General features: G+C 41.0%; 1 protein-coding gene across 1 annotated transcript; it reads left to right on the top strand.

Moving 5' to 3' along the window:
* Nucleotides 1–8,428: 8,428 nt before the first annotated feature.
* LOC138787117 (cytochrome P450 1A1-like) lies at nucleotides 8,429–22,623 on the top strand. Its single transcript, XM_069964260.1, has 7 exons — nucleotides 8,429–8,514; nucleotides 14,973–15,784; nucleotides 17,194–17,317; nucleotides 19,799–19,888; nucleotides 20,432–20,555; nucleotides 21,074–21,160; nucleotides 21,957–22,623. The coding sequence occupies exons 1-7, from the start codon at nucleotides 8,505–8,507 to the stop codon at nucleotides 22,237–22,239; spliced, it is 1,530 nt and encodes a 509-aa protein (XP_069820361.1). The 5' UTR covers nucleotides 8,429–8,504; the 3' UTR covers nucleotides 22,240–22,623.
* Nucleotides 22,624–25,852: the final 3,229 nt, after the last annotated feature.

Below are 25,852 nucleotides of genomic sequence, written 5' to 3'. Positions count from 1 at the left end.
GATAGGGCCCCCTAACTCCTAAACCAGTACCGGCAATCCACTGTCACCACCGCTAGCTACATCTTCAAGTATTTAAAGTCTATTGAACTCAAGTCTAAAGTATTCAGATACTTTATTATATATCCATCTGTCAGAAGCTGTGATTCAAAAGTCTTATCTAAAGTACCCAGCTCAAGGGCAGTAGCAGAACTACCACTGCAGCGGCAGTTACAAGGTGCGCAGCATCAGGGAGCCTGGTAGCCTGATCCTGTAATATACCGCCCCCCCTGATCTGACATCCCTTGCACCACCCAGCCGCCAATGGCTCTCGAACCTGACAACCACCCTTGTGGCCGCAAGCAGCATTCTGCCTTCGGTCACAAGAGCCCGCTCCCTCTTTCAGTGATGTCACTTGTGTGCTCAGAACTGGGGAAGGAAGAATATGCCAGATGCTCTGTCTAGGTAAGTATTGCTTTTTTTTTTTTTTTTTTTTACATTAGACTACAAGAGTATGCCTGCATGGGGGAAGAGGTTAACTTAAATCATTCTTTTGAATGTACTTACTAGGATTTTCCTACTAGCCAGAATCTTAATACCCTAAACAGCTGTCTGTGGATAGATACCTTGCTTGGGTGGTTTCCTTGTCTGGAGACCTTCCTTGGCTTGGTTGTTCCTGCCCCCCTAAAGAAGGTCTGGCTAGCTCAACTAATGTTGAGAAGCATGTGATGGTGTCTACAGAATTTTTGCATATTTGATTTCCCAGGGGGTAATGTTTCTAGATTCACTGATCTTGAGAAGGTTGAGAGGTCAACCATCATTCTTTTGATAATTATTGGAAGACATTTTAATAGAAGGAATTACAAATCTCTGGGTCTCCTTTAAGGTACCATCTGTCTTCTTGACCTAACAGCATCTGATAGTGTTAGCGGTTGGGAACACGCATTACCATACCTCCCAAGTGTCCCTCTTTTTGAGGGTCAGTCCCTACTTTTGAGCCCAGTCCCTCTGTTCCTCTTTTCCCCCTACACGTCCCTCTTTTTGACCTAGGAATTAGATTTGCTTTAATAAACTTTTTATGTTGCTCTAGAAAGTGTTTGGTTTCTTACTATATAATAGACCCAAACTTGTATATTATTCCATAATGTGGTGCAAGATGGATCCTAAAAATGGTTATATTCAGAGAATTTATGTGCTATTATGGCCCCTTTCACACATTATTTCACAAATGCAGATCATATGGCACCATACACACATCTGTAATTATGGGTCTGTTTGGGGCCATGATCTGTGACACAAAAAAATCTGTAGGTTCCTGCAAACGTGGACAGTTACTAAAACACATTTGTAATCCTGTCCTGTGGCTCCGTAATTACAGATAGGGTTACTGTTGTGTTACTGGGACCTAAGGATGCATCCACACATACAGGATCTGTTGCAGATTTGCAGATCTCAATGTAACTAAATGCATCAATCTGCAGCAGATCCTGTATGTGTGAATGAATCCTTGAATTAAAAAATATAGAAATGTCTGTAAAATTTTTCTAGAGTGCACCACAAGCGTCCCTCTTTAGCCCTCCAAAAAGTTGGGTAGTATGCATTATAACTGACAGATTCCCTTTAATGGTGCGTTCATACGTACAAGATCTGCAGCAGATTTGATCTGCAGCTTCAAATCTGTGCCATCAAATTTGCTGCAGATGCTGTATGTGTGAATGCACCCTAAGGCTATGTTCACACTACGTAAAAGTACGGCCGTTGTTGCCGATGGCAACAATGGCCGTATTTTTACCGCGGTGGAACAATGCCTGTTGTTCTAAGGGATCCCAGCTGGAGCGTACACACGTCGTACACGCTCCGGCCGGGATCCCATACGCCGCCGCAAACAACTGACATGTCAGTTTTCTGCGGCCGGAATTCAGTGAATTCAGCAGAAAGCCCTGCCAGTTCACACAGTGAAGCGAGCGGCTCCGGCCGAGATGATCCGGCCGGAGACCGGTCGTTCCGTGACCCGGCCAGGGTCACGGAAAGGCCGGTCTCTTACGTAGTGTGAACATAGCCTAAGGGTGTGTTCACACGTACAGAATCTGCAGCAGATTTGATGGCACAAATTTTAATCTGCAGCAGATCAGCAGCAGATTTGTAGGCCCATATTAGAGTCAAAGCAAATCTGCAACCTCAAATCTGCTGCAGATCTGCTGCATATCCTGTATGTGTGAACGCATCCTAAGGCTATGCACACACTGCGTATGAGACCGGACGTTCTGTGACCCGGCTGGATCCCATAAAAGAACAAGAGGTGTGTTCAACTGTGCAAAGTACGGCCGATGGCAACAAAGGGCGTACGTTTATGTAGTATGAACATAGCCTAAAGGAGAAGTCTTGCAGAACTAACAAATGACAGTAGTCAGCATCATCATCATAAACTTTACAACAATGGAGCAGCTTTATCAATCTGCTAGAGACAAAACACGGTCTGATTTACCTATAGCAACCAATCACAGATCACCTTTTATATCTTAAAAAGCTCTTATTAAATTAAAGCTGAGCTTTGATTGGTTGCTATACACTGTCTAATTTGCAAGGGGCCCCCATTTGTATAGAAAGGGACACACACGGAATTGCACCCTTCCCCACCCACCCCCACCCCCAGTTTTAGTTGTTAGGTATATAGGACATGAATGCTATGTACCTCTCTGTTTGTTCTCTCTCTCCCCCCCCCCCCCTTTATGTTTGCAGGTGATTTTACTGTTATAGAAGTGAGGTGATATGCAGCCTGCTGATTGACGGAGGTTCATGAGCGGAAAATTCAAGGGCTAAAAATAGAAAGTGAACAGCATTGTGATTGGCTGGCCCTCTGGAGCGGGAAAATACAGAGCTAATATGAGAGCCTATATGAGAGGTCGCTGCGGTGCTAAGGAGTCAGCGTGTGAGCTGTGAAGAAGAAGGAAGTCCCCCACCCTCCCGCCCCCTTTTATAGGCTTATGGACTGTCATGACACTTTAGTAGTGGGGGTATTGTCACCCTGCTTTGTGGGGCGGGCATGGTCCTTGGAACTGTTAGGCCTTTTAAATGGTTAATTTATTATTGGAATTTTAATTATTTATTTATGGTTGCTTAACAGTTATGTTTTATGCTAACCCTTATTAAAGTGCCACGGCCTATTTTTATCAAAATGATGTCAGTCTTTATTTCCGGGAATGGGGACTGCATTTCCGTGCATGTGGCAACCAATCACTGTTCAGCTTTTATTTTACCAGAGTAATTTGAGAAACGAAAGCAGCGCTGTGATTGGTTGCTATGGGCCACATCAAACCATATTATTTAGTGTTCTTAGTGTGGCCAAATCATAAGATAAGATAACTCCTGATGAAGTTATGGTGTCATAACGGAACGCGTGGGGTGTAGGTGCTATGTGCCGGGGTGTTCTTACTATCATAGTCATATGTTCGCAATTTGGAGCAATTCATTGATTTTGTATGTATTTGGTATTGCTTTGGATGTTTTGATTTATATTTATTTCATGTGTTGGCTCCACGCTACATTGCATTAGTAGCAAGATCTGGTATATTTAGGAAATTTTTCCCACCTGGCACATTACTTGTTGCTCTGCTTATTGTAGGGGCACTTGTGTAGTTCTATGTGGCCTTTTAGGCTTTTTTAAGTGTTTTTAAAAATCCTTTGTTGATGTTGGTTTTTCATAATAAACTATTATATTTTTGTGTATTTTTGAGTGTGCATATATTTGTGTATAGTCTAGTCGCTTTCCTCTGTTGCTATAGAAAGCTGTTTACTTTGTCACAAGTGTGTTTAAGGGAAATAGCCCTATATGTGCATTTCCCATAGTTAATGTACATTTGAAATTTGCCTAACTTTCCATAAGTGATAACATATTAAAAAATAGTTTTGGCCAGAGTTGTCCTTTAATGACCTCTGCAGTGACGCGCATTGCCAGTCATTAATGGGTTAATGCTTTAGATGTGTATGCCTGTAGTAACCATGGCAACTGTGCACTGTGATGACAAGCGCTTATGTCATAGAGAAGGTTCTATAAAGCAATGCACCGCGCCCTGATCAGTGCTATCTTGGATGAGCCAGAGGACCTTGAGCTTGACCACTTTACTGCCCCCTACCCTTGATGAAATCTGGAGGTTCTAGCAGGGAAAAAGGGGTGGTCTGCATAAGACTACCCCTTCATCGAGTCTCCACCTTCTTGAGAAGTGGACCTGGATCTGTGAGGGAGAAGAGATACAGCCGCCTAGCCATCAATAACGTGACAGATGTTGCAGACAGATTTCTCTCACATCCAGTTTATTATATTTATAATATGGTTTTACCCTCTAAGCCCAGGGGAGGGGCAACTCTCCAGCCATGGCTCCCTCGAGGTTTCCCCAACAGGGGCTTTTTCCTCGCCTGAGTGCTGGAGGGTGACTCTTTGTGAGTCGGGGGTCTGCCATTTTCAATGTCATATAATTTTAAATAAAATTATGACCCTTTCACACAATGTGTTGTGTCTTTATTTTGCGTTCTTTGTTTTAACTTATTATGCTTGGGAGCTGGGGATCCATCATATATTGCAAAATCAAAAAGCTGGACATCTGCCTGCTAGACAGATCCATCACCTGCACAATATGCACAAGTAGGATGGAGCAGTGGATAATAGAACTCCTGCATGTATATGCATATCCCTAGATTAAAGGGGCACTCAAATCTTGTAAGAAACCCACATCACAAGGTTTATATCTACATCTGCAAGGTTTGTCAAAAGGTTTTTTCAAGTGACAGGGTCACAGCAATTAAAGTTTATCATAGCAACATGGACACCAGCATAAATATACATTATACATATACTGTATATGTTGCACTGAAATGATAAAATTAGGGATTACATCAAATCCCTAAGGATTTTATGTGCGTATTGTGCATGTGTGTGTACTATGCATAAATAGGTAATGTGCCTATTTTTATATCTGTGTATGATGTGTGTATATATTGTGCATATTTGTATGTTATATGTACTGTATGTACACATTATGGTCACTAATTTGTAACTCCCCCTCCTATACCTAAACCTGCTGGGGACTCAGCGTCTAAGTGTCAATTAAGCAGGGAGAAGCCTTTTTGACTTTTTGTACCAGAGAATAAAAGCATTGTATATGCTATGGAAGCACAGACAAATATACTTAAGGTGCCATGTGTCTTCTTGACATAACAGCATCTAACAGTGTCAGCAGTTTGGAACATGAATTACAGCTGACAGATTCCCTAAAGGAGAAGTCTTGTGAAACTAACAAATGACAGGCAGGCAGGGGGTGCATGACGATAATAAAGAAAGTATATTTACCTGTCCCTGTGCCCCATAACACTGCTCTTAGGTCTCTCTCCCACCTGCCAAAAGTCATTTTCGCCCAGGTTTGGTGTACGTCTCAGCCCTTGCTCCTCCAACTGCAATGTCATGGAGTGGCTGATGGCTTGCCTGCTCAGCTAGTCAGTGACTGTGGGGGTGTCCCGCCCCAGTCACTGAATGGACGAGTGGGTGATCCATTGTCCGAGTATGTGACGTTGCAGCTGGAGTAGCTGCAGAAGGTAACTGACTAGTTACTAGCAATGAGTTGGTCACATACACAGCTCTGTGCAAAGTCGCTATAGTAATGTAAAAGGTTTGAAGCTGGTTATATCTGGTATATGTAGGGCGGGCCCCTACAATTAAATTCCCTGGTGGGCCCAAGGTACCCCAGTCCAACACTGAACACAGCTCTACTTCTTCTGGTTTGCTGATACATTCTTACCACACCCATCTCTTTCCTGCTAGTTCCCTCTGGCCACTTAAAGTCACACTGTCACCCCCTTTTTGCATTATGACTTCTCTACACAGGTTAAAGGTTAAATTTAGCAGTTTTCATAACTTATTTTATAACATACATCATGGTGTTTGTACGAGTAAAAGTGATCTTTTATCATCTGCGGATTGTGCTACCTGGGTGGGGCTTCATGGGCAAAGCACCTCTTAGCCCCACCCACAAGGCCACCGCCCCCATAACATTATAGCCGCATAGGCCACGCCCCTCAGTGGCCATTGGTATGGGCTGGCCTAGAGGAGGTGGGGCCTAGATCTTTAGGCTGGCCTGTTCCAATGGCCATCAAGGTTAGGGGCCTATGCACCAATGACATCACAAGGGTGGGGTCAATGGTGTCGTTGTGGATGGGGTTAATTGGCGATTCGGTCGTGAAGCCCGGCCCAGATAGCACAATCAGCAGATGATAGAAGATCACTTTTTACTGGAACATGACATATGATATAAAATAAGGTATGAAAACTTTTAAATGTACCCTTTACACCTGTGTAGTGAAGTCATAATGCAAAAAGGGGGTTACAGTGTCACTTTAACAGTTAGGGCCCTATTACACCAGCAGATTATCTTACAGATTGTTGTGGGGCCAAAGCCAGGAATGGACTATAAACAGAGAACAGGTCATAAAGGAAAGACTGAGGTTTCTCCTCAAATTCATTCCTGGCTTTGGCTTAAAAAAAAAATCTGTCAGATAATCTGTTGGTGTAATAGGGCCCTTAACTTTTGTCTTGCTTAGATGATTGACATTTGGTTTTTCCATTCACACTTGCTGTGTCTATCTGTGTATGTGTGGTCCATTCAAGTCTTGGACAGGTCCCTGACCTCCTATAAAGTGTACTAGTGCCCTAATATCCAGACTATTAGACCTATTGTTCCAGTGTGCAAGCGTCTCCATATTTTTTCCTGTATTTCTACCTGGCTTTTCCTGACTTCAGCTCTGTTACCTGACTATTCTCCTGGACCCTGTTTTTGTAGCTTGCTGCCCTTTTTGGGTTTTACCCCGGCCTGTTGACTACACCTTGTATGTAAGTTTGTCTTGTCCTTGTTTTGTGTAAGTAGGGACCGTCAGTTGCAGGCAAGGTTGCAGAATATGGCTCAATGTCTATGTCCCTTCCCACCCCTTCTCAGGCTACCCTATCTATGGTTATGTCCGGTTTTTAAATTTACAGCCTTGTTGAGTTGTCTCAGATCAAGACTAGCCTCCCTGTTACATTTCCATCTCTCCCACCTTCTGTCAGCCAGCTTGCTGCCTCACTTTCCTAGACGTTCATACTACTGTCTTCCTCCCTCTCTGCCCCAGTGATTGCTTGCTTAGTGAGCAGCAGACTACTGTTCATGTTATCAAAGTATAGCAATGTTTCAGGTTGTTTATTGGGGGAAGGGATAGAGGTGTGGTCTCCTCCTGAGTCTAATGTATCCGACCTAAACCATGGAAAAAATCTACACTTGCTCTGGAGCAGCTGTACATCTCTGGGCCCAGGTCCCACTGTATTTACTAAGAGGTGTGCACCTCTTAGTAAGTCGGGGGGGGGGGGGGGGTGAATGCAGGTGGGTTTTGATAAATAGTACATTGGCCTTACTAGATCCCCCCCATAGTATTTTCTTGGTATATAGCCCCAGGATTGCAACAACGGCCACTACTTAGTGAAAATAAAATTAAACACTGTATACACACTTTATACGCTTCGACCGAGATACCATGCTGACACACATTGAATAGCGCTCGCATAAAAAATTGACAGTGTAGACAATGTAAAGTGCGACTCCGACCACACTTTACATTGTGTGCAATGGTTAATAAGAATGCAGACACACCCAAATGTTCCCGCATTCCAAGTAAAAAGAAATTAAGTTCATCCGTCTGGCACTGCAGTACCATCCAGGTTGAACTTCACAGACAGCGGCCGTTCTGTGACACTGCCATGTCACAGAACAGCTGCTGTCTTACAGCAAGTGAACATAGCCTAAAAGAAGATATGCCATTGGAAAAAACTTTTAACTTGTCACAAGTTTTCTCTAATGACAGGAACTCTTTAAACGTACATAAAAACATTCTCATTCAACACATTATTTTTACAATGTATTACTACTTGACTCACGGAATATTTATGATGTTAATCCTGGTAATTAGTTATGCCCTCTGGGGCTATATACTGTACAGGCACAGGAGTGCACTTGAGTGACAAGCTGTTCTTTGCACCAGCATGACATTGGATCTGACTTCACAATTTCTAATCTCCCATCTAAAAAAAAAAAAATTGTATACAGTTCTGTAACTAATAAAAATGGTATATTGATACAAATGACTAAAAAAAAAAATCCAGTTTCTTAGCAGCGTATTGTTTATTCAGTTGTTCTGCATAACATTGTTGTGCACACAGTATAGAAAACTTCCAGGAGTCAAAGGTCAAAGTCATAAGGTGCATGCACAAGATAACTGATATCTCTGAAAGGAATGGGCTGGGCATAAGGAGCCTTACTCCGCCACATACAAGAAGGCTTAACATGGATTACAAACCTGTCCTGCAAATAGAAAAAAAATAGTAGTACATACCATAAAAACACTCCTTAGAAAACAGGACAAACTAGTCAGGCTGAATAATGCCAATGAAATAGGATTGTTCTTTCATTTCTGCTCACAAGGCCGCTGATTTGCTAGAAAATTAAAGTGTTGCCATGGCATCAGGTAAAAAATATTACTTTTTAAACTGTACTTAGACAACTATTTCTTGTTTATTGTTCTACTTTGGTAGGTGCTCATGCATAATATATAAGGGATATACAAAGCATGCACATGCAGAATGATCTGTAGTATACACTGGCTCATGTTCATGCTTATATTTATTTCATAGGAAATAGTGCTTTATGTCTGTAAGCCATAAGGCACCAGTAGTGGTTTATGTTATCATATAAAGTAATGGTGCAGATAAAAGCAGAGTTGTACAACATGGCTTCTTATATAATACTGCTTCATATCCCCTAATATATACTGTAAGTGTAACTATATTTACAACTGGACAAAACTTTTCAACATCTAACTTTCTGTTATGTTCTCATAATGCACAGGGCTCTGAGGATAAAGGTAATTACATAGTTACATAGTATGGTTGAAAAAAGACACATGTCCATCAAGTTCAACCAAGGAGGGGATGGGTGCAGGGATGGGGGATATACAAGGAGGGGATAGATGGAGGGAAAAGAGATGGATGATGATAGGTTCTATACATATGCATTAATGTTATTTTGGTCTAAGAACTTGTCTAGGCCGGTTTTGAAGCCCTCCACTGTTGTTGCTGTGACCAGATCCTAGGGTAGACTGTTCCACAGATTCACAGTTCTCATGGTAAAGAAGGCTTGTCGCCTCCGGAGATTGAACCTCTTTTTTTCCAGCGGGAGGCAGTGCCCCCTTGTCCTTTGAGGGGGTTTTACCTGGAACATCTTTTCCCCATATTTCTTGTAGGGGCCATTTATATATTTAAATAAATTAATCATATCTCCCCTTAGGCTATGTTCACACTACGTGAACAACCGGCCATTCCGTGACCCCCTTAAGTACCGGCCGGGAGATCTTTCCGGCCGCGGACCTCTGATGCGGGCTCATCAGCGCGCGCCCGCATCAGAGTTTCCCATAGCCCACAGTGAAGCAAGCGTCCGGAGCCGCTTGCTTCACTGTGTGAACTGACAGGTTTCACTGAATTCCAGCCGCAGAAAACTGACATGTCAGTTTTGTTCCGGCGCCGCATGGGATCCCGTCCGGAGCGTGTACGATGTTCCACACCTCAAAACTGCGACCGGAGTTCTGCGGCGAGAACTACGCCCGTAGTTTTACGTAGTGTGAACATAGCCTTAAACGTCTCTTCTCCAGACTAAACAAATTTAATTCTTTAATCTCTCTTCATAACTAAGATGCTCCATTCCCCTTATTAGTTTAGTTGCCCGTCTTTGTACCCTCTCCAGCTCTAGAACATCCTTTCTATGAATGGGGTTCCAAAACGGGACAGCATACTCCAGATGAGGCCGCACCAAAGCTTTATAGAGCGGTAATATTATATCCCTGTCCCGTGAGTCCATGCCTGTTTTAATGCATGACAATATCCTGCTGGCCTTAGAAGCAGCTGATTGACATTGTGTACTGTTCTGTAGTTTATTATCTACAAGTACACCCAGATCCTTCTCTATCAGTGACTCTCCCAGTGTAACTCCCTCCAGGACATATGATGCATGTGGGTTATTAGTACCCAGGTGCATAACTTTACATTTATCCACATTGAACCTCATTTGCCAAGAGGGCGTCCAAACACTTAGCGCCATTTTCAGGATATCTTGACTTAACCAGGTTTACATCCTTAGGCCAGGTTCAGACTATGTAAGTGTGCGGCTGTATTTGCGGCTGTAATTGTGCGGGGGTATTTTTGGTGGTTCATGCGTACGCTGGAAAGTATAGGATATACGGCTGCACAGTGCACACTATGTATGAATCTACGGCCCGATCGTAAACGGACCCGTAAAAAATGAACAAGACCATTGTTTGCGGCTGAAAACGCGGCCGTGGATTGACAGGCGGTACGTACGGAGTACTTCAAAAATAGCCGGCAATGATGCCGAATGCCGATGCCTCTAATAGTTAATATATTAAATTAATAAAACACATTTTCTTTGTAATAAAGTTCCTTTCGTTCTTCAATAATTTAATTCTAACGAATCCATCATTTTGCAATTAAATATACTGTTAAAATAAATATATATATAAATAAATGTATATTTATATATATATTTATTTTTTGACAGTATATTTAATTGCACAATGATGGATTTGTTAGAATTAAATTATTGAACAACGAAAATGAATTTTTTTCATCGAAAATGTGGTTTATTAATTAAATATTAATTAGTACAGGAAGCTCCAGTAAGCCGTTAATTCATATTGCCGGCAATAGAGCTTTCTGTACTAATCATCACTTTACTTTAATGAAAACATCAAATGTTTCTTCTAATTATGTTATCACAATAGCATTATTAGAAGAAACATTAAGAATTATATGTGCGCTCAGCTGATTGGCTGATCGGCTGAGCGTACATATAATTAGCGGGTCCGCAGTACAGTGACTTCATTGTGCTGCGGACCAGCGAAGAGGACACATCGGGGTAAGTATACAGCTCTCCCCACCCCCTCCCCAGCACTGCACCCCTCCCAGCAAGGAAGGGGGGGTCAGTTAACCCCTTCCTTGCTGGGATGGGTGCAGTCTGACATCAGTCTGGCCCCCAAGGGGTTAAGGGGGATGCAATACATCCTCCCTTAACCCCTTGGGGGCCAGACTGTAAGCAGTGATCTGTAAAGATGCTGCATACTGTAAGGTGCACAACACCGCTCACAATGATGGGTGTTGTGCTCCTGTTTGTGTGTTTTTTTGTGTGTTTCTCCCTTTTTGTCTTTTTAGATATCAATATCCTGGGGATTACGTCGGATTCCGTGGACTACGTCGATGACCAGCGTTTTTTTTTTTTTTTTTTTTAATAAAATGGTCAATGATGGGTGTGGGGGTGTTTTTATTTGAATAAAAATTTTTTTTAACTTGTGTCTTGTCTTTATTTCTTTACTTTATAGACTTAGTAGTGGAAGCCGTCTAATAGACGGAATCCATTACTAAGTTGGGGCCTAGTGTTAGCCAGTATAAAATGGCTAACACTAACCCCCTATTATTACCCCAGTACCCAATGCCACCAGGGGTACTGGGAAGAGCTGGGTGCCAGTGGTCCCGGAGCATCAAAATTGACGCTCCTGGACCGGGCGGCAGCAGGCTGGTAAGATTTAGGCTGGGGAGGGCCTAAACCAATGGCTCTTCCCACCCTGGTGTTACCAGGCTGCTGTCGTTTGGTTTTTAACCCGGCTGGTTATAAAAATAGGGGGGACCCTATGTGTTTCTTTTTAATTATTTATTTATTTAAAAAAAAAAAAAACCCGCATAGGGTCCCCCCTATTTTTATAACCAGCCGGGTTAAAAACCAAACGACAGCAGCCTGGTAACACCAGGTTGGGAAGAGCCATTGGTTTAGGCCCTCCCCAGCCTAAATCTTACCAGCCTGCTGCCGCCCGGTCCAGGAGCGCCAATTTTGACGCTCTGGGACCACTGGCACCCGGCTCTTCCCAGTACCCCTGGTGGCATTGGGTACTGGGGTAATAATAGGGGGTTAGTGTTAGCCATTTTATACCGGCTAACACTAGGCCCCAACTTAGTAATGGATTCCGTCTATTAGACGGCTTCCAGTACTAAGTCTATAAAGTAAAGAAATAAAGACAAGACACAAGTAAAAAAAAATTTTTATTCAAATAAAAACACCCCCACACCCCTCATTGACCATTTTATTAACAAAAAAAAAAAAAAAAACGCTGGTCATCGACGTAGTCGAAAAACAAAAAGGGAGAAACACACAAAAAACACACAAACAGGAGCACAACACCCATCATTGTGGGCGGTGTTGTGCTCCTTACAGTATGCAGCATCTTTACAGATTGCTGCTTACAGTCTGGCCCCCAAGGGGTTAAGGGAGGATGTATTGCATCCCCCTTAACCCCTTGGGGGCCAGACTGATGTCAGACTGCACCCATCCCAGCAAGGAAGGGGTTAACTGACCCCTTTTCCTTGCTAGGAGGGGTGCAATGCTGGGGAGGGGGTGGGGAGAGCTCTATACTCACCCCGATGTTGTCTCTTCGCTGGTCCGCAGCACAATGAAGTCACTGTACTGCGGACCGGCTCTTTATATGTGCGCTCAGCCGATCAGCCAATCAGCTGAACGCACATATAATTCTAAATGTTTCTTCTAATAATGCTATTGTGATAACATAATTAGAAGAAACATTTGATGTTTTCATTAAAGTAAAGTGATGATTAGTACAGAATACTCTTTTGCCGGCAATATGAATTAACGGCTTATGGAGCTTCCTGTACTAATTAATATTTAATTAATAAAACACATTTTCGTTGAAATAAAATCAGTTTCGTTGTTCAATAATTTAATTCTAACGAATCCATCATTTTGCAATTAAATATACTGTCAAAAAATAAATATATATATAAATATACATTTATTTATATATCTATTTATTTTAACAGTATATTTAATTGCAAAATGATGGATTAGTTTAAATTTAATTATTGAACAACGAAAGGGACTTTATTACAACGAAAATGTGTTTTATTATTTTAATATATTAACCATGAGAGACATCGGCATTAGTGCAGAGGATCGCAAACCCCGGTAATAGCAATTCATGTAAACTGTGTTCCCTGCTTTCCCAGATGCATCCAGAGGTGTTTGCATCACTTTCTTAAGATTTTATTTGTTATTTTTAGTTGAACCAGATTTCCAAGTAAATGACTGTATGTTTTGAGCCGCATGTCTATTTTTCCCCACGGCCGTAGTTTCATCCGCACATTTACAGCCGCATAAAAAATACAGCCGCACAGTTACATAGTGTGAACCTAGCCTTAGGGCCCTATTCCACCGGACGATTATCGTTAGCATAATCGTTAACGATTAGCGATCTCAAACGACCACTATTGCGAAAGACCTGAAAACGTTCACTCATTTCCATGGAACGATCATCGTTACTTATGATCGTAATTGCGATCGTTTCTTCTTCCGTATTTATTCGCTATTGCGTTCGTATCTATTGTGAACGACCGAACAATGTCTTATTCAATGCGAACGATTTGCGAACGTTTTGCGAACGAGCCACAATAAAAATAGGTCCAGGTCTTATAAAGCGATCAACGATTTCTCGTTCGGTCGTTAATCGTTAACTGCATTTCAACCGAACGATTATCGTTTAGATTCGAACGATTTAACGATAATCTGAACGATAATCGTCCGGTGGAATAGGGCCCTTAGGCTATGTTTACACTATGTATAAAGCAATCCGTTGCAATCGGTGTCCGTTCTTTTAAAAAAACACAATGGTGTGTGAATTTATCCTTATAAGGAGTTGTGGAATTTGGTACAGGAGAATCCCAAAGTCTTGGTTCCTCTCCAAAAAAACAAAGCATATGCACAAAAAGGTAGCACATCACAAAAATACTTTATTAGGACAATGTCAAAAATACAGAAAATACAATAAATTATGCAGAGGTGAAGCAATAAGGGAGACAAACCCCAAACACTACCCTAACGTCTCCCTTATTGCTTCACCCCTGCATAATTTATTGTATTTTCTGGATTTTTGACATTGTCCTAATAAAGTATTTTTGTGATGTGCTACCTTTTTGTGCATATGCTTTGTTTTTTTTGGAGAGTTATCTGTTTCTTATATGCATTGGTTTAGCACTCCTTATCAATAGCGGTGCCCACTATTTTTACATATATTAAAGTCTTGGTTCCATGAATAGTCACCATTTGGCAGTCAAATGCAGTAGGAATGACAGGACAGAAACAGGACAAAGTGTGAAGTGTGAAACAAGATAGTGGTCACAGGGAAGAAATGTAAACTGTAGAACAGGACTATGATTACATGACTAGAAAGTAGAACACAGTTGTGGTAACAGGCCAGGAATGTAGGATATAACACTGGGCCATGGGCACAGGACAAGAGGAGAGAGACCAGGAACAGACTGAGAGCTAGAACCAGTTAGAACCAAGCGATAGACCAGGGAGATACTGTACCAGGATTGGCATCTAGGAGATGAAAACAGGAGCACTGTTGGCAAGGACCAGGAACAAGCCTTGAACAGAACCAGGAAGTACCAGGAACAGTGGCTAGGATAGGCCTCAGACAATGCCTGAACGTACAAGGAATATGACCAGAAAGACCAGGAGTAAGGTCCAGCGATAGAACTTGAAGTATCAGGTGAACCCTTCAAAATCCACAGCAGGAAACCAGGATAAAGGTCAGAAAGAGACATGTACTTACAGCAAATACAGGATTGAATGGAATGATCAGTAGGTCACTGGCTGGAATATGCCTATTGCATAGCAGTGTGGTAAAGAACAAAAAGGACAATACCAGAGCCAAAGGCAAAGATCACAGCTCTTTATCTGGGAATGGGCTCTTTTTACAGTATTGTCATTTAAATGATGAGATGTCAAAATGTTTTATTTTACTATTTTTTTTTACTAAGACTTAATATTATTTATTGTATTTCTTTACAGATATTTATCACGTGCTGGTAGACCTGCTATCATTCGATGTGACTGCTCTTCTAATTGCCTCTACATTTTTACTTATTTGGGGATTGCACAGAAAACGGAGACCATCTTTGCCAGGACCATGGGCATTACCTATATTTGGAAACTTTTTTCAAATTGGAGACCAAGCTCATATATCCCTTACAGAAATGAGGAAAACGTATGGAGATGTGTTCCTGATTAAACTAGGCATGATGCCAGTGGTGGTTGTCAGTGGTTTTGAGACAGTGAAACAAGTTCTTGGTAAACAAGGAGAACATTTTGCTAACAGGCCCAACTTGTATTCTTTTTCTCTACTGGCTGATGGGAAAAGTATGACATTTTCAGAGAGGTATGGTGAAACCTGGAAAATTCATAAGAAGATTATGAGAAATGCTTTAAGGACACTGTCCAAATCAGAAGCAGATTCCCTGAATTGCTGTCGACTTGAAGAATATGTGTGTGCTGAAGCATCAGACTTAGTTAATGCAATGCAACAGCTGTCTAAGGATCATGGGAGCTTTGACCCCTCCCCTTTAATAGTTTTGACCGTTGCTAATGTGGTATGCTCCCTGTGCTTTGGTAAGAGGTATAGCCATGATGACAAGGAGTTTCTCCGCATTATTGAGTTTGATAATGATATCCGAAAATTATCAGGGTCGGGACTTCTGGCTGATTTTATTCCACTCTTCAAGTTTTTTCCATCAACAGGTTTAAATGAGCTGAAAAAATTTGTACGATCATTTAATGATTTTATAGCTAAAGCCGTAGAAGATCATTATGGATCTCATGATGAGGTAAGGTAACGATAAACTTTTTCAATGCATATGTCAAGCTAATAACCTAATTAAAGGTGGTATGAACTCTACATAGTCCTATAGCTAAAATGTTAATCAATGAAATTACCAAGATGAAATCATGCAGTTTATAGAAACAGTTCGCCATGAGCACTTTAAAAACAATGGACCAAATCAACATAAGGTTAAAAAAAAATATATATTTTTTTTTTTTGCATTTGGTCCTTATTTTCAAATGTTTATACTGCCCTATTCATACTGAGACATTATAGGTCCCCTCAGGCTCCTGGGCCCCGATGTAACAGCACCTTCTGCACCCTCCTATAGCTACATACCTGAGCTACCCTACTGTTGCTCTCTCCCAAATGAACAGTGATACATGGTGGGGCCAGTATCTTTTTCATGCAGAGCACTGGCCTTGAATCTTAAAGGGGTACTCCGGGTTGGGGGGCTTTTTTGCCAATGGCCAGGGAGGAGGTGGATGAGGGCAATGACGTCTGCTTACCTCCCTGGTTCCAGCGCCGTGTCCTGGATCGCACTGACTGAGTGGACTTGAATAGTCACGTTTCAAGCCTGCGTCAGAGACTAGGAAGCGGCCCGGGCAGCGTGGACTGGAGTGGCGCGATCCGGGACATGGCGCTGGAACCGGGGAGGCAAGCAGACGTCATTGTTCTTATACGCCTCCTCTCCGGACCATAGGCAGCCCGGAGTACCCCTTTAATGCATGATGACACTCCTTGTGTATCCTTTACAGCAGTATCTGTGTTATTTGTATATGACTTTTTACCTCATGTTTTCTGTTTTCTACATAATGTCTGTGTGCTGCCACAGTCTAATATGATTTGGCCTTTAGGTAAGGTCAGCTCAGGGGCATCTGCAACAGTTGTTACCAACAGAAAATAGCTACAGTTTCTGTGCAACTACTTTTTAAGGGACTAATCTTTTCAGCCAGTCTTGCAATGTGATGTCCATTGGGACTGTCAAGTATTTGACAATATTTTCCCAAGCAAATCCAAACTACTGTATTGTTCTCTTTGTGAGTTATGTAATGTGCAGCACTGTTTGAAACGGTGTCACCAAATATATGGCACATATTCAACTGCATTTTAGAAGAGTATTCTGATTTTGTACACACTTCACTGTACTGTATAGTGCAATAGAAAGTACAGAACACCAACAGTACATCCTGTGAATTTAGTTTTACAGTCTCTAAATTTCTCTAAGTACAAGAAGCGGTGGTTAAAATGTGTTATGTAATGTCATATCATACCACAAAACTGAGAAGAGAAGTGAGGGTAGTGTATAGCTCTGAAGAATAGTTATGGTTTCACATCTGATATGAAGCATTTACCAACCACATTTCATTTCTACAGTTTATGAAGTCATTTTGTTTCTTATACTTTTTCTAGAACAACATCAGAGACATAACAGATGCCCTCATAAAACTGTGCAATGACAGAAATATCATGGATAAAAATTACAAACTAAGCAATGAGCAGATTATATCTACGGTGAATGACATCTTCGGTGCAGGTACAGTCCTAAATCTCCTTTGCTTATTAATTCTGTTTAAGTGTATTATTACATTAGTGACAATTTTCATCAGTACTATAGTTTACTATTACTATACACTATTTGTGGTTTCTAATAAGATACTTTATCTGAAAAACAGAATATATTGAGGTTGCTTCTAAGCAATTATATGCATTAGGTATGCCATCACAATTTCTGTTTAAATAGGGAATCTGTGTGAGCTATTATAGAATTCAGTTTTAGGCTATGTTCACACTGCGTACGAATCCGTGCGCAGTTCTTACGCCGCGGTACATGTGCGGCTGAAACTACGGGCGAGCGAAAAATCAACATGCGGCCGGGTGCGTACGCAATGCGAACATACGCCCGTAGTACAGTTATGCTTCCCTAGCTTGTTTCGAAGCGATCTGAGGCAGGTCATTTACTTGGAAATCTTCGCCCAGCCCAATAAAACTCACAGAACCTTTTGGATCGAAAAATCAAGTTCAATTTGACTGAAATAAGTACTTCATATGGGACCGCATGGAAATCCACGGCTGTGAGTTTGAACATTTTCGTCCTCAAACAATGGTCTTGTTCATTTTTCCCGGCGGCGTATACAATCCGATCGTAAGTTCATACGTAGTGTGAACTGTGCTGCCGTATATCGTATAGTTTCAAGCGAACGCATCAACCTCAAAACTACGTGCGTATATTCGCGGTTCGCACTACGAGCGGAAATATACGTAGTGTGAACATAGCCCCATTCTAGAAAAATATTTCCAAAACAATCTGTTGGCATATGATAAAGATATACTGTATAGCAGGACCATCATCAGCACAGAGAGTCTTAGCTGGGACATATGTGACATAAGCATTATCCTGGAATCTATGTGCCACTGCTGGGTTTTTATTTACAGAATGTCAGTCTGCAATTTTATGCTGGAACCCATTAGTTATATATGCTGATGGGTTCTTCTATACATCTCAATGTGTGATGTAGTACTTCTTTTTGTCCACAAGATGTCACTTGCTATTTTCCCCCTTTAACAGCCAGTACACTGAACTGAACCGCCTCAGGGGTTTATTGTGATGTATATTTTGTTACACTGTAAGTGTCAGAGAATGATTGCCAGCAAACTGGCACTCTCTCAGCCTCAGAGGCTTGTTCCAGAAAATTCCAGCCTATCAGACTGCTCTCCACCAATAGGGAACTAGCCCAGTCCCTAGTTATAAAAGTGTGTGGAGAAAGTCTGGGAAGTAGTTCTGTCTAGTGTTAATGTTGTTCCTGAGCATATCCTAACTACCATAGAGTCCCATCCCGGGGCCTGGTCCCTAACTTAAGCTATAGCTTACTAAACACTAAGAGGTGCAACTACCACTAGAGAGGGGACTCCACCTGTCCACGTCGAGGGAGACTATACTACTACTGTCTACTCTTCCTTAAGCAGTGTTTTGTGCTGACCAAGGACTATCTACAGCAGTAGGAGAAGTTGCTTATTCTGCCTATGTGCCCTGATGACTTCTGCTCATTCTTGGATAATCTTGAGTGATTAGTTCTGCCCAGACGTATATACCCAGGGCTCATATTCCAAACAACACCAAGCACCCCTGGGCTACCACACATGGTTGCCCTTTCATTTGAATGGCTACCTTGCAATGTATGCAGCTGTAGGCTATATTCACATGGTGAAGATAGGTCTCGGAACGGCTGGTCTCTGCAAGTGCCCGCATCAGAACTCCTCACAGCACACAATAAAGCAAGCGGCAGGAGCCGTTCGCTTCATTGTGTGAACTGACATGGGTTTCTACGGTCGTAATTAAATGAATTACAGCCGCCGAAAACTGACATGTCAGTTCTTTGCGGTGCCGCAAGGGATTCCGGCCGGAGTGTATACAATGTGTATACGATCCGTCCGGGATCCCATAAAAGAACATGCGGCGTGTTCATCCGTACAAAGTACGGCCGTTGTTGCCGGTGGCAACAATGGCCATACTTTAACGTAGTGTGAACATAGCCTAATAATGGTTCTGCGGATAAGAGTTCCATGCTAAAAAATAATAATTTTGTCTCTTGTCTATTAGATTACATGTAAGGAAATATGGCCATTCCTATCCAGGGCTCAGAATTACTGAGATATTTGCATATCAGTGAGGGATTTTTTGAGACCCAATAGTAAGGTAGTCAACATCTACCACTTTGTTGACTTCAAATAAACAGCTAAAAAATACCTGTCCATATACTGTTCTTTCACAATGGGTCTTTTTTGTAGTTGTCTATGACTGTACCTTATAATAATATAAATGTCTGCCAAGACGTGTCTCATCATGACAAAATATCAGTCGTTTATTGGTTATTATAGATTCTCAGTGATCATTGATCAGGCTGAAAAACCACTTGAAAAAGTAATATATTATTACATACCACTGCCCATGCTGCCTACATTAAGCGCATTATTGAGTATGTTTCTATGTATGACTAAACGTTATCTTTACATTTAGGATTTGACACCATTTCTTCTGCATTACTATGGTGTATGTTGTACTTGTTAAAGTATCCAGAAATGCAAGAAAAAATTCTGAATGAAATTGGTAAGTTGGGCTTTTGCATTGTTGTAATTTTTTTCATAAACTTTAACGTAATGTTTTATTTTTATAAACTTTAAAGTGACTGTACTACTTACCTGTACTACTTATTTTTTTTGGTGGCGTTGTCCATTTTTCAAACTAAGGCACAGTCCCTGTAATCTGCGCCGGTTTGCCTATATTCATATAGCACTGCTCGTCTATAGCGCCGGGGCTATGTCCACACTTCATCTGTAATTTTTAGGCTCAAATATAGCTGTATTCTCAACATAATAATGTGCTCCACTGAAGTCAGTAGGAAACTGGATGGCAATGTTTACACTGTATAGAATAATGGCCGTAATTAATGTCAACGGTCCAAATAATGAACATGCTTGTTATTTACGACTTGCTCTTACCATTTTTGAAAATCTGTTCATATATTGTTTCCACTCAGAATTGTGGTCATATGTAGCTTTTACTTTACTGTGTGTCAACCTGGCTTACCTAGCCATATACTTACATTTCTGAATTAAATAATAGTGTGAACTGGAATGTTTTTCTCCTCAGATGGTATTATTGGAACTAACAGATCACCCAGATTTGAAGATAGAAAAGATTTGCATTACACTGAGGCATTTATCAATGAAGTTCTAAGACATTCATCTTTTGTACCATTCACAATCCCACATTGGTATGTACTGTATAGTAAAGAATTTTAGGGGGTTTCCCATGATAAAGTGAAAGAAGCTTCCAGGTTCAGAATAGTGGTAAAATGTATCCTATGGATGTCTTTTTTAAACCGCAACTGAAGCACTGGAGGCGGGCCGGCCTGTCCCCAATAGATAGAATGGCACCGTATGTGGGAACCAGGCCACAGTTTAAAAAAAGGACCTTGGCACAAGCTTCCCTGCTCCAGCGCTGTTCTATCCATGTGAAAATCTTAAATTGAATGTACTGCTGGTACATTCGCTTTAAGTGACTTATATATCAGCACAGAGGGAGTATGGACTGCAGTTTGACAGGAAGGGAGACACCTAGTGGGCATATGTATAATGTTGATCTAAACAGAAAAAAAGACAGTATATTGCAAAACTACTTGTGAAAAAATTGTGACAGGTAGACTTTAAAATCGTCTTCTTTACATTTACACTTGATAATCATGAAATTAAAAATAAAAAAAGCCTTTAGTAACTTTTTCTTCTTGTTTAGTACTACTGTGAATACCAGCCTTAATGGATATTTCCTTCCAAAAAACACCTCAGTATTTATAAACATGTACCAAGTAAATCATGACCAGTAAGTGTTACCCTATTCCCTAAAGCCCTTTTAATGAGATTTTTCTTTTAATTTAATTGTACGTGTTTAATTAAATTTCTATTCAAATGCTTAAGACTATGTTCACACTACGTATATTTTCGCGTCCGGACATATACGTGTTAAACTCCGGCCTGGGATTTACGCTACTTGCGGCTCGCTACGTACGGTCCGTAAACTTACGCCCGTAGTCTACTTACGCTTCCCGAGCGCCCTACGTAGCGATCTGACAGTGGTCTTTAACTTGGAAATCTTCGGCTAGCCCCGGACACCCCACAGAACCTTTTGGATCGGCAAAGAAAAGTGCAAAAATGAAGAAATCACCACTACGTACGGGACCGCATGTTACGCTATGGGCGTAAGTTACGGCATTTTCGTCCTCAAACAATGGTCTGGGTCATTTTTTACGGCGCCGCATACGATCCTGGCGCCTGGGCCTGATGGTACATTCACATTAAGGTCAGGAATCTTGCATATATATATATATATATATATATATATATATATATATATATATGTTAAGGGTAGTGCACAACTGAGAGATTTTCTCCCCGCTGTCTGTGATCACACCAAAGATGGTCTCAAAGACTTACATTAGAAATTTGTTTCAGTCACGTGGCTCACAGCTGGGAGAGAACTTACTTAACACACACTTGTCAAATGTTTTTTTAAAGTGACAGTGTCCATTTAAGCATATAGGGGCTTCATGTGTCATTGTAAACAGAGTATTTATGTTTTTGTTTTTAGTTGTTTATTTCTCGTATTGTTTAATTTCTAGGACCGTGTGGAGAGATGCCGACCTGTTCATCCCAGAAAGGTTTCTTAATCAGCATGGACATATTAATAAAAGTTTAATTGACAAGGTGTTCATTTTTGGCATGGGAGTCCGAAAATGCGTAGGAGAAGATGTTGCTCGTAGTGAAATGTTTATTTTTCTCACATCTATTTTGCAGCATCTTAAATTAGTCAGGGACCCTAAACATGATGTCGATCTAACTCCAGTCTTTGGACTAACTATGAAACCAAAGCCTTATAGCCTAAAAATTGAAATTAGGCTATAGTTGTTACGTAGTTCCATACTGTAGATAGCATGCTTGTAGACAAGACCAGCAAATGTCCATCAAATTTACCCAAGGGAGGGGAGAAGATGTGTATAAAGATTAGGGGGAGGGGTAACTTTAGTACAAGGGTGTCAAACTGTGGCTCTCCAGCTGTTGGGCCGCGACTTTGACACCTGTGCTTCTATATACAGTAATACTTCTGCTCTCAAACTATTCCAGAACCAAGCAGTTCAAGAACCAAGCTGTTATTTCCCATAGGGAGCAAAGTAAATCTCATTAATTGTTTTTTACACTCCATGGGTCAGGTGCAGAGCGGCCGGACCACAAGGCATAAAAACTAGCAGTAAGTAGTAGTGCATCTTGCACCAGATGGGAATGCCGCAACAGAGAGAGGCAGGAGCTGATGTCTGTTTAAACTTGCCACACTGCTCCTGCTTCTCTCAGCTGTGGGGGACACCATGTAAAGAAGCGGAGATTCCCCGCATTAAGATGGGAATCCCGACGTCTTTACAGGGTGTTCCCTGCAGCTGAGAGAAGCAGGAGCAGTGCGGCAAGTTTAAACAGCTGACGGCTGCTGCTATCTCTGGGAAACACCCTGTAGAGAAGGGGGATTCCCATCATATTCATGGGGAAAGGCCACAAATAAATGAAAAGGACAAAATTAAATGAAAAGGCCAAAATTAGTGATGAGCAAATTGCTTGTCTCAATGAAGGGAATCGCTTTATTTCACCTGCACTCTGCTCGTCAAGCTGCTGGCCTATCAGCCATGCTCCACTTGTTGTCGCTCCACCCTGGGTGCTGAGGAAAAGCGGATTCCAATCCTGGAAAACTGGGAGAAGTTTGGTTTGGATCCAGCTTTTCCTGGCATCCTGGGAGGAGTGGCAGGGAACAGAGCGGCGCTGAAAGGCCAGCAGCTTAATGAGCAGAGTGCAAATAAAACGAAGTGCTTCGCTTCCTTTAGATGAGCGATTTTTTCATCTCTATCCCAAATCCACTGTGTCATTTAGGGGTTAATGTCACTATAATTTTTGACAGCACATTTTAACAGTTAATAGCCAGCATGGAGGAATAACTCCATGCAGACTATTACTAGCGGCGTTCTGCTGATGAATACAGTGGTAAGTTGTTAGGTGTGGAGATAGCTACCCAGAAAGAAAACCTGTTTTCACAATTTTTTTCTTTCACAAGTATCATTAGAGGAATTGGGATTCATGAGATTTAGCTGGGCCACATGCCTTGTATAGGAGCTAAGGCTAGGTTAAGGTTTGTTCACACACAGGAACACAATAAATACGGCCATATTTTCAATATTTTCAAGACCATAACATCTTTTTTTTTAGCCGTTTGACAGATGTTTTTTGGATACCCATCATTTCATTGCCAAATAACTGCAAATTAGCGGCCATCCAAAAAAAAAAAAAAAAAAAGACCATCAAACAGCCAAAAATAAAAATAAAAAATGTGTGGTCATGGTCTGATAATGTGCTCTATTGAAGCCTATGGGAAATTATCCACATAGTAGAGAAAAATAGACGTAAATAAGTACAGGTGTGAAAATAATGAACATGCTTATTATTTACATTACTTGCGTTTCTGTTTTGGAAAAAAAAAAACAGCCATTAGTTTTCATCTGTTTTTTCTTATTTTCATTCAAAATTACATTTGTAGTTTGGTATTATTTTATTGTTTGTGAACATAGCCTTAGGCCAGGCCCACACAATGTCTTCTTTCCCCCGTTTGATGGCCGTCAATTTGAGCCCCAAAAAACCCCACAATGTCTTTGGACGGAAAAAGACATTTTGTGGTCCTGGCCTTATACTACATTTTGCATCCCGTGGAGAGGTACTGTTCATGGGGGAAGGGGGGGTTGCAGTAATTTTCTATTGAAATCGGACGTAACAGTATGTTTTAATAGGATGACAAACTTGGTATACTTGACAGATCTTTATACTTCTACATAGAAATAGACAAATGGATGCTCACCTGTCACAACATATACAGCAGCACTTAAATGGAGACATGCCCGAGTGTTCTTCTAAACAGAATGCCTTTGTCTGCTTGTACTTGACATTTCCCTATCTGTGATTGCTGTTTTCTCGTTCTTAATGATGATGCACCTTCAACAAGAAATAGAAACTAAAAAAAGAACACTTGTGTTTATCTTGGAGATAAATATAAATGACACAAGAAGCTGCATGTACTGATTTACTGGGTAAGACAGTATATAATTTCCATTCATAAAAGAAAAGCATGTCAAGGGTTTCATAGTGAATGACTCCAGAGGAAATCTCAAGAAAGATAATGTATCCGCATCATTCTACTGAATAAAAGAGATATGAATAGTATTGTTATATCTATTGGGATATTTATTCTGAATGTGGGCGTATTTGTAATAAGAATTGCAGGTAGACGGACAGTGGAAAGTATATCTTGCAGAGATTTTGATTATCCAAATTAGTGCTTAACAATGATTTGTGCATTTTGTGCAAAGATGTTTCCTAATCCCATTTATAGACAGGTTGGTATATCACAAACCAATGTTTTTTAAAATTTTTGCGTTTTCGTTTTTTCCTCCTCGTGCTTAAAAGGCCATAGCACTTGCATTTTTTCACCTAGATACCCACATGAGCCCTTATTTTTTGCACCACTAATTGTACTTTGCAATGACAGGCTGATTTTTTCATAAAGTACACTGCAAAGGAGAAAAAAATTAAATGTGTGGTGAAAATGGAAAAATTTTTTTTTTTTTTTTAATTTGTTTGTTTTTTTTTTTTTTTTAGGCTGTTTGCCCTAGGGTAAAACTGACTTGTTATATATGTTCCTCAAGTAATTAAAATTATAACGATATGAAACATGTCTAACTTTTATTTTATGTGAAGGCTTGTAAAAAATTCAAACCATTGTTAACAAATATATGTTCCTTAAAATCGCTCTATTCCCATGCTTATAGCGCTTTTATCCTTTGGTCTATTGGACTGTGTGAGGTGTCATTTTTTGCGCCATGATATGTTCTTTCTATCGGTACCTTGATTGCACATATGAGACTTTTTGATCGCTTTTTATTACAATTTTTCTGTATTTGATGTGACCAAAAATGCGCAATTTTGCACTTTGAGATTTTTTTACGCTTACGCCATTTACCATGCAAGATCAGGAAATAAATTAATTAATATTTTGGGCGATTACGAGCACGACGATACCAAACATGTTTATTTATTTATTTTTATTTATAACATGGGAAAAGGGGGGTGATTCAAACTTTTATTACTTGTATGCTTTTTACTAACAACACTTTTAATTTTTTTTTTACACTGCATAGATCAATGAGATCAGCACTCGATTGCTTTCGGCTGCTGCAGCCAAAAACAATCAAGTGCCGAACCGGGATCAGTGCCATTACGGCGCAGACCCCTGCCGGGTAAGGACACAGGGATCACTCCTCTGCGACAATGTCATGGGGGGGGGGGGTGATCCCTCCACTAGACACCAGGGATAAGGCTGCAAGAAGGATTCAGATGCAGCTCTCAACTTTGACAGCTGCATCTGAAAACTTAATTAGCGGGCACAGCGATCTTACCGTGCCCACTAATAGCCGCAGCCCCGGGCTACAAG

This window comes from Dendropsophus ebraccatus, chromosome 3 (assembly GCF_027789765.1).
Source record: "Dendropsophus ebraccatus isolate aDenEbr1 chromosome 3, aDenEbr1.pat, whole genome shotgun sequence".
NCBI classification, from domain to species: domain Eukaryota; kingdom Metazoa; phylum Chordata; class Amphibia; order Anura; family Hylidae; genus Dendropsophus; species Dendropsophus ebraccatus.
Note: the sequence above shows the minus strand (reverse complement) of the source record. Positions and strands in the feature narration are given on the sequence as shown.